Source organism: Antechinus flavipes, chromosome 3, assembly GCF_016432865.1.
Source record: "Antechinus flavipes isolate AdamAnt ecotype Samford, QLD, Australia chromosome 3, AdamAnt_v2, whole genome shotgun sequence".
Classification (NCBI taxonomy): domain Eukaryota; kingdom Metazoa; phylum Chordata; class Mammalia; order Dasyuromorphia; family Dasyuridae; genus Antechinus; species Antechinus flavipes.
The window spans coordinates 360,999,384-361,011,962 of record NC_067400.1 but is presented as its reverse complement, the minus strand read 5'-3'; the positions used below and the strand labels follow the sequence as shown (position 1 = coordinate 361,011,962).

Genomic DNA, 12,579 nt, shown 5'->3' with positions numbered 1-12,579 from the left:
GGAAAAGATATGTACAAATTATAAAAAACAAGTCTTTCTCCCCTATCAAGTATAGTGGAACCAGTCCTGAACTTGCTTACAGGAAACAGAAATAGCACTAATGAAATTTTAAAAAGGAGATGGATTGTACTGAATGAAAATATTCTGTTCTAAGAATGTTACCATTTTGAGGATCTTGATAGATCAACATACAAGGATGGAAAAGATAATAAAAGCGTGGAGGGAAAAAATCCAATCAAACCTTGGAACCTTATTAATATTGAAAAAAAGGAACTGAAAGAACATTGATTAACTACTGACCTATTTGTCTAGCCTTTGGTTTGTAAAGAATCTTTGTCAGTTCTCTATACATAAGCTGAAGACATCTAGAGCATCATTAGCAGAGATCAAGCAAGCTTTCAATAAGAGATATTTAATTAACTATATCACATTTCACAAGTGATTTACTATTTTACAAATGATAGAACACAGAAAACATTATCCTTGTGAATATATTGCTTGTTGACTATGAAAAAACACCTCATTTGGCAGAGCAAAAGTCACTTTAGAAGCTCTTTCCCATTAGTGTCACATGAAAAAAATGCTCCAAATCACTATTGATTAGAGAAATGAAAATTAAAACAAATCTAAGGTACCACACCTCACACCCATCATACTGTTTGAAAAGGAAAAATGACAAAAGTTGGAGAGGATGTGGGAAAATAGGTACACTAATGTATTGCTGGTGGAGCTGTGAACAGTCCAACCTTTCTGGAGAAAAATGTACAACTATGCCCAAAGCACTATAAAAGTGTGCATATCTTCTGATATAGAAATACAATCACTATGTTTGTACCCTAAAGAGATCAAAGGAAAAAAAAATAATTCATATCTACAAAAATATTTATAGTAGCTCTTTTTGTTGTGGCAAAGAATTGAAAATTGAAGGGATACCCATCAATTGGGGGGAGAGGCTGAATAAGTTATAGCATATAATTGTAGTGAATATTGTTATGTTATAAGTGGAAAATTTACCTCAAATGACAGAAAGGGAGAATAAGCTGAACCATGAGAACAACGTTCTCGGCAACAATAATAATGAACAATGATAATCAACTGTGAAAGACTTAGCAACTCTCATCAACACAATAATCCACTATAATACCAAAGTCTAGTGATGAAACCATGTTATCCACCTCCATATAGAGAACAGATGGATTCTAAGTACAGATTGAAGCATCCCACCTCCCCTTATTTGTTCTTGTTCTTGGGAGTTCATGTGGAAATATGTTTTACAAGACTTTGTGTGTGTACTTAATAATTTTTTTTTCTTTTTTTTTTTTTTTTGCATTCTCAATGGTTGAGGAAGGAGGTGAAAAGGAGAAACTTTGGAATTGAAAATAAAAATAAATTTAAATGTGTCTCCTGTCCATACACAAAAATCATTCACTATTCTTCATAAGGAGATAGCCCTATTCAGTCATAAATATAGGTACAGAATAAAACAGAGATGGAAGGATTTTTGTCACTGTAAGACAATTCAACACAGAGTTCAAACTAAAGAGGAATTATCAGTGGCTGATGAGCTCTTCAAATATTTCTATTTGAGGATGACTATATGATTATTTCATGCTGCAGAACACTAATAAACAAATCATAGAGTTTGTCTACGAATATATACGAATACAGATGAACAGCAAGTTGGTGCCAGAAAATTTAAAAGGATACTTTAATAGGAAAGTGTTACTAACTTTGATAAATATGTATGGAAAAAAAGGAATGGAGGAAGAAAAAAATGGAGTAAAGAGTAACCATTTCCCATGGTTTACAGGTAATTCAGAACAAAGAAGTGGAACATTTTTGTGAAACCCAGACTTAGAATGGGGACAGATCCTTAATAAAATCTAGACCTATTGTCTTAAGGTCATGGTAAAAATAATATTTGCAAAAAGAACTCATGAATTTTTAAGCTGTATCTTCAAAATTAATATAGGCTTTTTGCAAATTCTCTTGTATTGTCGAATTGTGCCAGTAGGGAAATAGGGGTGAACAAATAAAAGATCTTCAACATTCTTTGGTATCCTGTGGCTGGCATGTAATAATAGAGGTTCAGTATTTGGTTTGGGTTTGGGCTTTCCCTGGTGACATTAATATAATGGTAGTAGCAGAGGTAGTATAATCTAGATATTAGCTTTCCTTCAAAAAAAAAAAAAAAAAAAAAAAAAAAAAAAAGAGATAAACACACAACATCTCTTTCCTTTGGGAAAAGTGGGGAACTATGGATGTGGAACCAATGTTGCATATACAGTTAGAACTGGCTAAAGGGTTGGTTAATTTTGCAGAACAGATTTCTTTTTTGCTACACCTTTTATTCTTCATTACAATCTATTGCTTTTTGTAGAGAGGAGGGATGAACATATAAAGAAAATAAGGGTGACATAAAAATAAGATACAAATATTTTTAAAAGAAAATTTAAAGTTGCGTAAAAGAGGGAAGAAGTAGACAAAAAAAAACATTTACCAAATATAAACTCTGTCTTTTATCATGCTCAACTCATCAATCTAGATCTTTATTGAGTCTTCTGTACATAAGTAAAAGGCAACTTCTAAGATAGAATTAACAGTGAATATGCAAGATTTTGTAATGATTACTTAACAGTAGACAATATCTTCACCATTTCAGAGCTGAATGAAGTGAAGATGATTTCAAATCCTACCTCCAACATATAAATCAGCTGTATAATTCTAACCCCTCTTAGCCTTAGTTCCTCAAAAAAGGATATAAATAGCTTAACAGAGTTGTTATGAGGATGAAATAAGACAACATGTACAAACCTTAAAGTGCTAAATATTAGCTATTACAATGTCAACTATTACACAAGTAATAAAATATAATTATTGCTACAATTATAATTATTAGCTACTAAACTAGTAAAAATTAGGATGCTTTTTCTATTATTAGAACGAGTAACAGGCCAGGAAAAAGAACAAATGACAAGTTCTAAAAATATGGTCAAAAACATTAGCTAGTTATTGATAGAAATTTAGTAGTTCTGTGATAATTTCCATAGATCTTAGTAATGGAAAATATGCTACATATAGCTGACCTTTTCAAGTCTGTTTTACATACATAGATGTGATCCACAAGTAAATATGAGATATGACTGATATCAAAAAGGAGACTTACAAAGAGCTTAGTTAACTCACGTACCTTTAAAGTTACCTCAAAATAAATACAATTTTATTAAAAGATCTCAGATGCTGATAATGCTTGTAATTACAATGATATCCTATCTATCCCACTATTTTCATTCACGGGAATTATTCTACTATTGTAACTTCCAGATCCTTTGTCTATCCCAATTTTTCTCATTGCTTACCTAACTTCACTTGCTTCTTTTAATGATCCTGGATCCTGTGGGAAAACCATTAAAAGTATGTGCCATGTTTAATCTGAAATAAACCCATGATTTCATCTTTGGGTTATATTCCTTTCAATGAGGCAGATTTCAACGTTTCCACAAGGTGTCATCCTATGTGATTCTTGTCCATATTTTACTAGGTAATTTTCACAGGATTTATTAAATATGTGGGAATCTATCCTTCCTTTTCTTCCTTCTTTATACTGAGGGGAACAATATACCATTCAAACTGGCCATTTAATTTCCTTTATTCTTTGGATATATCTGTATATATATCTGTTTCCTTTCTAGGCAACCAAATTCTTAGTAATGTTCCTCATATCACTTCTTACTTATAAATCATTGTTGGCAACATGCAGATCATGGTGCTCTAAGATTTTGAGTCATCACTGAGAAAATGAGTTCTAAGGAGATGAGTTTTTTATAGGAGTCGACAGTTTAGAATCTTTGAAAGTACTGCACAATTGCCCTTGTACAGCCCGGCTCACACATTCTTCTTGCTCAATTTTGTACTCAAGGAGGCACTCAAAGATACTAAATATTTCTGAGCCATGGAGTTTATATGATAGCTATATAGTTATATCTGTGCACTGGCAAAACTAAACTGGAATGGCATTTAGAAAATATTAAGAAAGTTACTTACTTTCTTATACTGCTAAAAGTCCCCTGGATCTGGAATCATAAATTCATAAAACCAGAACTGGAAGGGACACCTCAGAGACCATCTAATCTAATCCCCTCATTTTACAGCTGAGGAAACCTAAATTCAGAAAGTTTAAGTCATCTGACCAAGGTCACACAGGCTAATAATTATCTGAGGTGAAATTGAAGCTCAGGTCTTCTTATATTAAATCAAAGCCATTGTGCTCTTCTTAATGTAATACATGGGCTTGAACCGATTTACTTCTCTGCCAAGTCCAATTTCCTACATTGCAATTAAAACAGGACTTGCTAACCAAGTGAGGCAGCTAATTACATGCTTACCTAGCATGTGAATTATCTAAATGTCTATTTTAGACCCAGATCTTAAGAAGTTCAAAAAAAAAAAAAAAAAAGGGGGGAATTGTCTGTTAATTCCTCAAACAAAAATGGACAAAATATAAAGAAAAACTAAAAAGAATATCAAAACTAGTCATTCCTTTTTCTTTTCTTTGAAAGAAAAAAAAAACTAGAGGTAGGCAATACTTTAGAAAATGACTTATAGAGGGCAGCTAGTTGGTGCAATGTATAGAGCATCAGCCCTAAAGTTAGGAGGCCCCGAGTTCAAATCTGACCCCAGTCACTTAACACTTACTGGCTGTGTCACCCCTGGACAAGTAAGTCACTTAACCCAATTACCTCAACAAAAAAGAAAAAGAAAATGACTTATAAACAATGACATCAACTGGGGCCTACTGGCCTTCTGGATGATTTTTATGTGTCTGCAAAGCTTCCTTTACATGACATGTAATAAGTGCTTTGTAAATCTTAAAGAGCTATGTAAATGTTATTTGGTGATGGCTCTTAGTACTAGTACTACTACTTCTACTTCCTCCACCACTACCACTATCACCAGAGGCAGTTATTCCCAACTGATGGACATAAGTTAATTTATTTTTCTTTTATTTTTATATCACCATGATTTTCAAATATGTTCCGTCCCCATTTCTTTTAATGAATAAGGAAAAAAAAAGATAAAAAAGCAGTTTATCAAATCAATAAATTAACCAAGTCTGATAGGATATGAAATATCACATACTCATGACTCTCTTACTTTTGCCAAAACTGAAGGAAGGTTTTTTTCTCTTTTTTTCTATAGGACTGAACTTGGTCATTGTTACTTACACAGTACTTACCTTTATTTGTTCTTTACATTTCTATTATTTCCTTGATTCTGCTTAGTTCATGTTAAATCAGTTCACTTCAGTTGTCCAGTGCTTCATTACAGTTTTCATATCCAATATTTTTTATGACAGTGATTTTAATTCCATTAAATTCATGGTACCATCATTTGCCTAACCATTCCCAATTCAAATGAGGCATATATCTCACTTCCAATTGTCTTTTGCCAAAAAGGGGGGAAAAAAAACCCTGCCATAAATATTTTGATTTATATGGGATTGTTCATTTTTTTAATCTTTGAATTCCATGGAGTAGTTTGCCTAGTAGTAAGATCTCTTGTTCAGAGATACATTTTAGTCATTTTCCTAGAATAATTCCAAACTACTTTCAAGAACAATTGAACCAGTTCATGGCTCTTCTTTCCATAACTCTTCTAGCATAGACTCCTATATTTTTTTCTCCTTTATCAATTCGCTTGGTGTGAAGTGAAACCTCAGTTGTTTTGATCTGTATTTCTCTTATAAGTGTTTCATAATAAACTTAAGGGAAACTTTTAACAAGTAAATAAATCTACTTGTTTCTGTCTCAATTACCAGAAAATAACATTCATTAAATTAAAAAAAAAGAAAGAAAGAAAGAAAAAGGCTTTTTAAAATGAAATGCTCACAATATTATCAGATAAGTTCTTGTTTAGGAACAAAAGAGTTTTTTTGAAATTGAATATATATTTACTTTTCTATCCCTTGTTACAGACTACCAAAGCCATTGCTACAATCAACAATAGGAATATACTGAAATACAGATTTTCAACTAGGGATTTATATCTGGAATGAATATTAGCCTTCCTCCCGCCTTCTCCCTCTATTTTTCACAGGAAAAATGAAACTCAGGTACTTTGAAAATAAGAAGAACATAGTATTTTTTTTTGGGGGGGAAGGGGGGAATAGAGCAAATATGGTGGAGAATAGAACAGGACTTTGCCTGAGCTCTTCCTAATTTCCCTCAGAATCAACATTAGATCAAGCCTCTGAATGAATTTTTGGATGACAGGATGCAAAAATATTTTAAGTGCAACAAATTTCCATTGAAGATATCTTGGAAGGACTTCAGGAAAGGTCTGTCTCAGTTGGGCAGGGGGAGGAGGGGAAAGGGTGGCCCAGTGCAGGAAGAACCCATGTGGGGAATCTACTGGGAGGTTCTTAACAAAATACAGCAGTGTTGGTTACTCTGGTGTTTCAGAAGACCAATGGATCAGCAGACTTGCTGTGAGACCTCCAAAGCATCTAAAGAACCCCAGTATAATAAGCGGGATTTGATCAGACCCCACCCAGCACAGCCTGCAGCAGCCCCAGTCCCAGTCCCAGCCCCAGCCCCAGCACAGGCAACTGAAAGCCCTTAGAGGAAACTTGGGACAATCTCCCCTATGTCTTAGGAGCAGACCTCAACCTTTAAAAATGAGCAAAAAAGAAGTGCTCTGACCATACATAGCTATTATGGAAGAATAGAATTCAAACCCTGAGGACACTAAAGCAAAAAGCCTATAGATAAAGCCTCAAAGGGGAATATGAACTAGTCTCCAATTCAAAAAGCTCTCTTGGAAGAATTCAAAAAGAGTCTTAAAACAGAGTTAAAAGAGAAATGGGAAGGAAACGAGAGCTTTGCAGGAGAGTTTGGAAAAGGAAACACAGAAACTGACTAAAGAAAACAAGTTCTTAAAAAATACATTTGGTGAAAAGAGATATTAAAGAAAGGAAAGGGACCTGTATGTGCCAAAATGTTTGTGGCAGCCCTGTTTGTAGTGGCTAGAAGCTGGAAAATGAAAGGATGCCCATCAATTGGAGAATGGTTGAGTAAATTGTGGTATATGAATGTTATGGAATATTATAGTTCTGTAAGGAATGATCAGCAGGATGAATACAGAAAGGACTGGCGAGACTTACATGAACTGATGCTAAGTGAAACGAGCAGAACCAGGAGATCATTATATACCTCAACAATGATACTGTTTGAGGATGTATTCTGATGGAAGTGGATCTCTTCGATAAAGAGAGCTTTAATTGATCAAAGATGGACAGAAGCAGCTACACCCAAAGAAAGAACACTGGGAAATGAATATAAACTGCTTGCATTTTTGTTTTTCTTCTCGGGTTATTTATACCTTCTGAATTCAATTCTCCCTGTGCAACAAGAAAACTGTTCGGTTCTGCACACACATATTGTATCTAGGATATACTGTAACCTATTCAACATGTAAAGGACTGCTTGCCATCTGGGGGAGGGGGTGGAGAGAGGGAGGGAAAAAATCGTAACAGAAGTGAATGCAAGGGATAATGTTGTAAAAAATTACCCTGGCATGGGTTCTATCAATAAAAAGTTATTAAAAAAAATACATTTGGTGAAATGAGAAAAAAAATATACTGAAGAAAACCACTTCTTAGGAAATAGTTTTAGGGAAATGGAAAAAGAAAAAAAACCTCTTTGAAAAATAGAATTTGAAATGGAAAAAAGAGAATAGCAGAATAAAATGGGCACATGTTATTATTTAAGGTACAGTAACCAGTACAGTGGTATGAAAACTAGTGTTATTAATGATGATTCTGACATATTCCTTTTGGATCATCAGAAAATTAAATTACATTTAGTTGTGAGAAAAAATTATTTTATTACTTTAAACATTTCCTATTTCATGAATGGTATCCAATTTAGGTCCTTATTTTTTCTAGCTGTTTTATCTTTAAATTTTTTTTTCTTTTCTTCTTTCCTTCCTTTAACGTTTCCTAGGTTTTCTTTACCTCTATTGCACACCCCTTTCCAAAGCCATTCTTTTTAAGAATTTCTTTTAAAATGAAGAGAAAAACAAAAATCAGAAAACTAATATCATGGTAAAAATAATGCAATGTTTATATGTAATGTACATAGGTAGAGACTTCCTATATCTACAAAGAATCCAGGAGGAGATATCTTTTGCTACCTTTGATTTATGGCCAAACTTGTTCTTTATAATTTTGCAACATCCAGTTTTAATTGTTTTGTGGTGATTCCTTCTCTTATGCTGTTGAAGTCATTGATGGAGATTGTCTTCCTGGCTCTGCTTGGTAAGTTTCTATTAACCAGAATATTTTATTATTCAGATTTATGATTCTGTACCATGTTGGATAAGAGAATATTCTTCTTGTGATTTTGAGCTATTTAATCAACACAAGGATAAGCCTTGTCATGTAATCAATATTACTTGATTTTGAGATAAAATTTTGTTTCATCTACTATAACATTTAGTAGAGTAAAAGCAAAAAAAAAAAAAAAAATCCTCATATATGTATATTCCCGCCACAAAACAGTTCAAAGTTTTTAACTGAAAGGTAACTGTGTCACAACTTTTAGGATCATATTTATGTTATAAGAACTTCCCCATACATCGAATTACACTTTCATGTAAATTCAATGGGGGGAAAAACAAAACAAAATACATCAGTTATATCTATAGTACTTTTCCAAAACACTAGTTCTACACATGTCCATCTTAAAGTCAATAATTCCATTTAACTCAGTTTAGCTTGTTTGAATATAACAAAGTATTATATGCAGTAATTAAGAATGCTATGCACAGCTCATTAAAAATTTTTCTTTGAATGTGGATGCCTACAGAATCCCAGTCTTTCAAACTTTTCTATGTGACATTTTCATTTGAGAAAAATAAATTCTAAGACTGAAAAAGAGAAGTTGTAGATGAATTCCCCGTTACCCTATATACCAAAGGACTTCTTAAATACTAATAGGCTCCTGACCATTTTTCAAGGACTGTAAAATGTTAGAAATCAAGTGTTAAATCACTTGATTAAGCTGGTCAGGATATAGTAAAACTTCAAATTATTTTCTTTCATTTCTTCTATTATAAAGAAAATTTCAAAGTTAAGTTAGTTTCCCTAGATTTGAATCCACTGGGATAAACCCAAGTAAGTCCCTGTCTTTAATGATGTGTATAACTGTAAAATTAATTGTGCTATAGTTGACATCTTGTTTAATAAATGGGGATAAGTAAGTAGAAATTTTTTTTCTTTTCTATTTCAAGAAAACTACAATTTTGAACATCAAAATTACAAAAGAATTAAAATTTGTTCTGAGAAAGAAAAGTTTCAATAGTCTTTAAAAAAAAAATTTCTTTTTAACTTCCTAGAAAACTTTTATTTAATTATAACTAATCACTGAAGTGATATATTTACATAAATTCTATGAACTTATTGTTGCAGATCAAAAATATAAAAACATAGATACTTTAAACAAATACCTGAAGCTACAATTCAGATATGGTGTTGCCCAATGTTGGTTATCAGTTTGCCACAGTCACCACACTGAGACTGAAGAGCACTTTCTTACATTTCTTAATATCCCTCTCCGCTAAAAAGACTAAATTTAAATAATAGTATGTTTTAAAGTAACATATTAGACAAACGAAAAAACCTCCAAATTGCACATTATATAATTTACTATTGTTATTCATCCATCTTGATGCTTTCTTTATCCATCGATCCTAAATATTAGTTTCAGTCAGAAGTTCTTTCTGGTGGCTTATCTTCAACCTTGAAACAAGCTTAGGGCGCCAAGAGTGACTAACTAGCTGTTTATCTTTCAATAGCAATTATGACATTTGTTTTTCATTCAGGATAGGATATTCCAATTAAGTAAAGAGGGAGTTTGATTTGCTTTTTCAACCTTTCTATTTTCAGAAAACCCAGGTTAAATAACAGCTAAGCTTCAGAAATCACATACTCAGATTCGGATAAGAAATTTTCATTCTATTTTTTAAAAATACCAATTATTTTCGATACATAATGAATGATACAACTGGAACAAAGAACTAAGCATGCTCATACCAGACAGCTGGCATGGTCAGCAGCAAACACTGAAGAGACATACCAGAATTTTAAATGATGAAAATTATATATCAATAAAAAACCCAAAAACATTCATTGAAGACAACATTTGATGCCAGGAGGAAAATCCTTACCTGTAAATCAATTTTGCTGTCAATACAACGTTCATTCTTTTCTGCTGAAATCTTCTCATAGTTTTCTGATTTGATAAGATTTTCGACTCTGGTTGCATCTTTCATTTCTGCCTCCAAACCCTTCATTGTATCAGTTCCATCTTTTACAGTAACAGTATCAGACATCCTCATTAGAGAAGGTTATTTTAGAATCCTACAGGAAACTTGAAGCCTTTGAAAGAGAAAGGAATACATGACCTTTTTTTTATTCCTTAAAGTGAAAATATTTCTCCAATTTAAATATATCAGAATAGTATGTGTACTATGAATTAATTGGGATATATTTATCTCTAAAAAACTATTAGAATAATTCCTGGAATAACTATTTTTCTCCTAATTTTCATGGGGATTTTTATGATTGGAATTTATCATATTTTTTTTATTTTCCTTTTAGCATTTGGACGGAAAAACAACGGAAAGACAAGGCTAGAATATTTCACATTAAAAAAAATTTGGGGAAGTATCTTTAATTAGGAAAATAAGTATACAATAGAATTTCTCACACAAACTATGTGGTTGGATATCAAGAAACAGGTTTCGTTGAAGAGGAATAGTAGAAATCCTAAGATATCACGCAGTACAAGGGGATAGAGTGGCAAAACAGTAATCCTCTATTCTTCCTTCCCCACAATTCTGAAGATCTTGGAGTGTCTACCAAATAATGGTGGTTTAGCCATTTTAATAGTCTTTAACTCTTCAAGACCCTCTTTTGGGATTTTCTTGGCAGAGATATTGGAGTGATTTGCCATTTCCCTCTCCAGATTATTTTAAAGATGAGAAAGTCACTTGCTCAGGGTTACACAGTTACTGTCTGAGGTCAGATTAGAACACATGAAAAGGAGTTTTCCTAACTTCAGGTCTAATACTCCATCTACTGTATCACCTAGCTGTCTCTATTCAAGGGTACTTCAATTAATTCAACAAATACTTATAAGTACTTAAGATGCATAGAATAGAATGCAAATCAGAGGTAGCAAAAGATATCTCCTCCTGGATTCTTTATAGATATAGGAAGTCTCTGCCTATGTACATTACATATAAACACTGTGTTATTTTTACCGTGATATTAGTTTTCTGATTTTTGTTTTTCTCTTCATTTTAAAAGAAATTCTTAAAAGGAATGGCTCTGGAAAGGGGTGTGCAATAGAGGTAAAGAAAACGGAGGAAATGTTAAAGGAAGGAAGGAACCAACAATTCTGGTTAGAGACAAAGTTTGGCTAAACATGATCATTGCTTTCACAGAGCTAACAGTCTACTATGAGGAGAGAAACATAAATAAATATTACGCATAATGATGTGTAAGTGCAGCAAAAGGATAAGCAAGGTTTGAGTTCTGACAAGGAAAAAGTGATTATTGATAGAAGTAAGGAGTAAGAAAAGTAAGAAAAACTTCATTGAATAGGTAACTTTTGAGTTGGGTTCAAAAGAATTGATAGTATGAATTCAACAGATAGAAGTTGGAAGTAAGACATTTTAACATATATTATATGGAGCTGGGAAGGGAATAAAAAGATTAGAAAATCATAGAGAAAGACAGTGAAAAAATAGGAAAACTAGAGGAAGGACTGCGGTAAATCTTAATTCAGAGGAAGAAAGAATATTTAGATCAAACAGTATGAAATGCTACAGTAACATCAGAGGGAGTACACCTTTTATAGGGCCATTGGATATGGTAATTCAAAGGTCAGTGGCAATTTTCAGGCAGTTCAATATTGGGGAGGCAGGCTAGATTTCAAGAGTGTGATCTTAACATTAATAATGTTAACAAACATTTATTAAGCACTTAAGATGTGTCAGTTCCATGCTCAAAAAGTTATCAAACTGTGCATACCCTTTGATCCAGCAGTGTTTCTACTGGGCTTATACCCCAAAGAGATACTAAAGAAGGGAAAGAGACCTGAATGTGCCAAAATGTTTGTGGCAGCTCTGTTTGTAGTGGCTAGAAGCGGGAAAATGAAAGGATGCCCATCAATTGGAGAATAGTTGAGTAAATTGTGGTATATGAACGTTATGGAATATTATTGTTCTGTAAGGAATGACCAGCAGGATGAATACAGAGAGAACTGGCAAGACTTACATGAACTGATGCTAAGTGAAATGAACAGAACCAGGAGATCATTATATATCTCAACAATGATACTGTTTGAGGATGTATTCTGATGGAAGTGGATCTCTTCGATAAAGAGAGCTCTAATTGATCAAGGATGGACAGAAGCAGCTCCACCCAAAGAAAGAACACTGGGAAATGAATATAAACTGCTTGCATTTTTGTTTTTCTTCCCGGATTATTTATACCTTCTGAATTCAATTCTC

General features: G+C 33.0%; 1 protein-coding gene across 10 annotated transcripts in view; it reads right to left on the bottom strand.

The window, feature by feature from the left end:
• Window positions 1–12,579, bottom strand: part of R3HDM1 (R3H domain containing 1) — an 88,848-nt gene that overhangs the window by 73,181 nt on the left and 3,088 nt on the right. For all 10 annotated transcript variants that reach the window (XM_051985787.1, XM_051985789.1, XM_051985790.1 and 7 more), the window contains exon 2: window positions 10,228–10,438. In XM_051985787.1, the coding sequence (XP_051841747.1) occupies window positions 10,228–10,398 (171 nt within the window). In that variant the 5' untranslated portion in view covers window positions 10,399–10,438. The remainder of the gene's footprint in view (window positions 1–10,227; window positions 10,439–12,579) is intronic.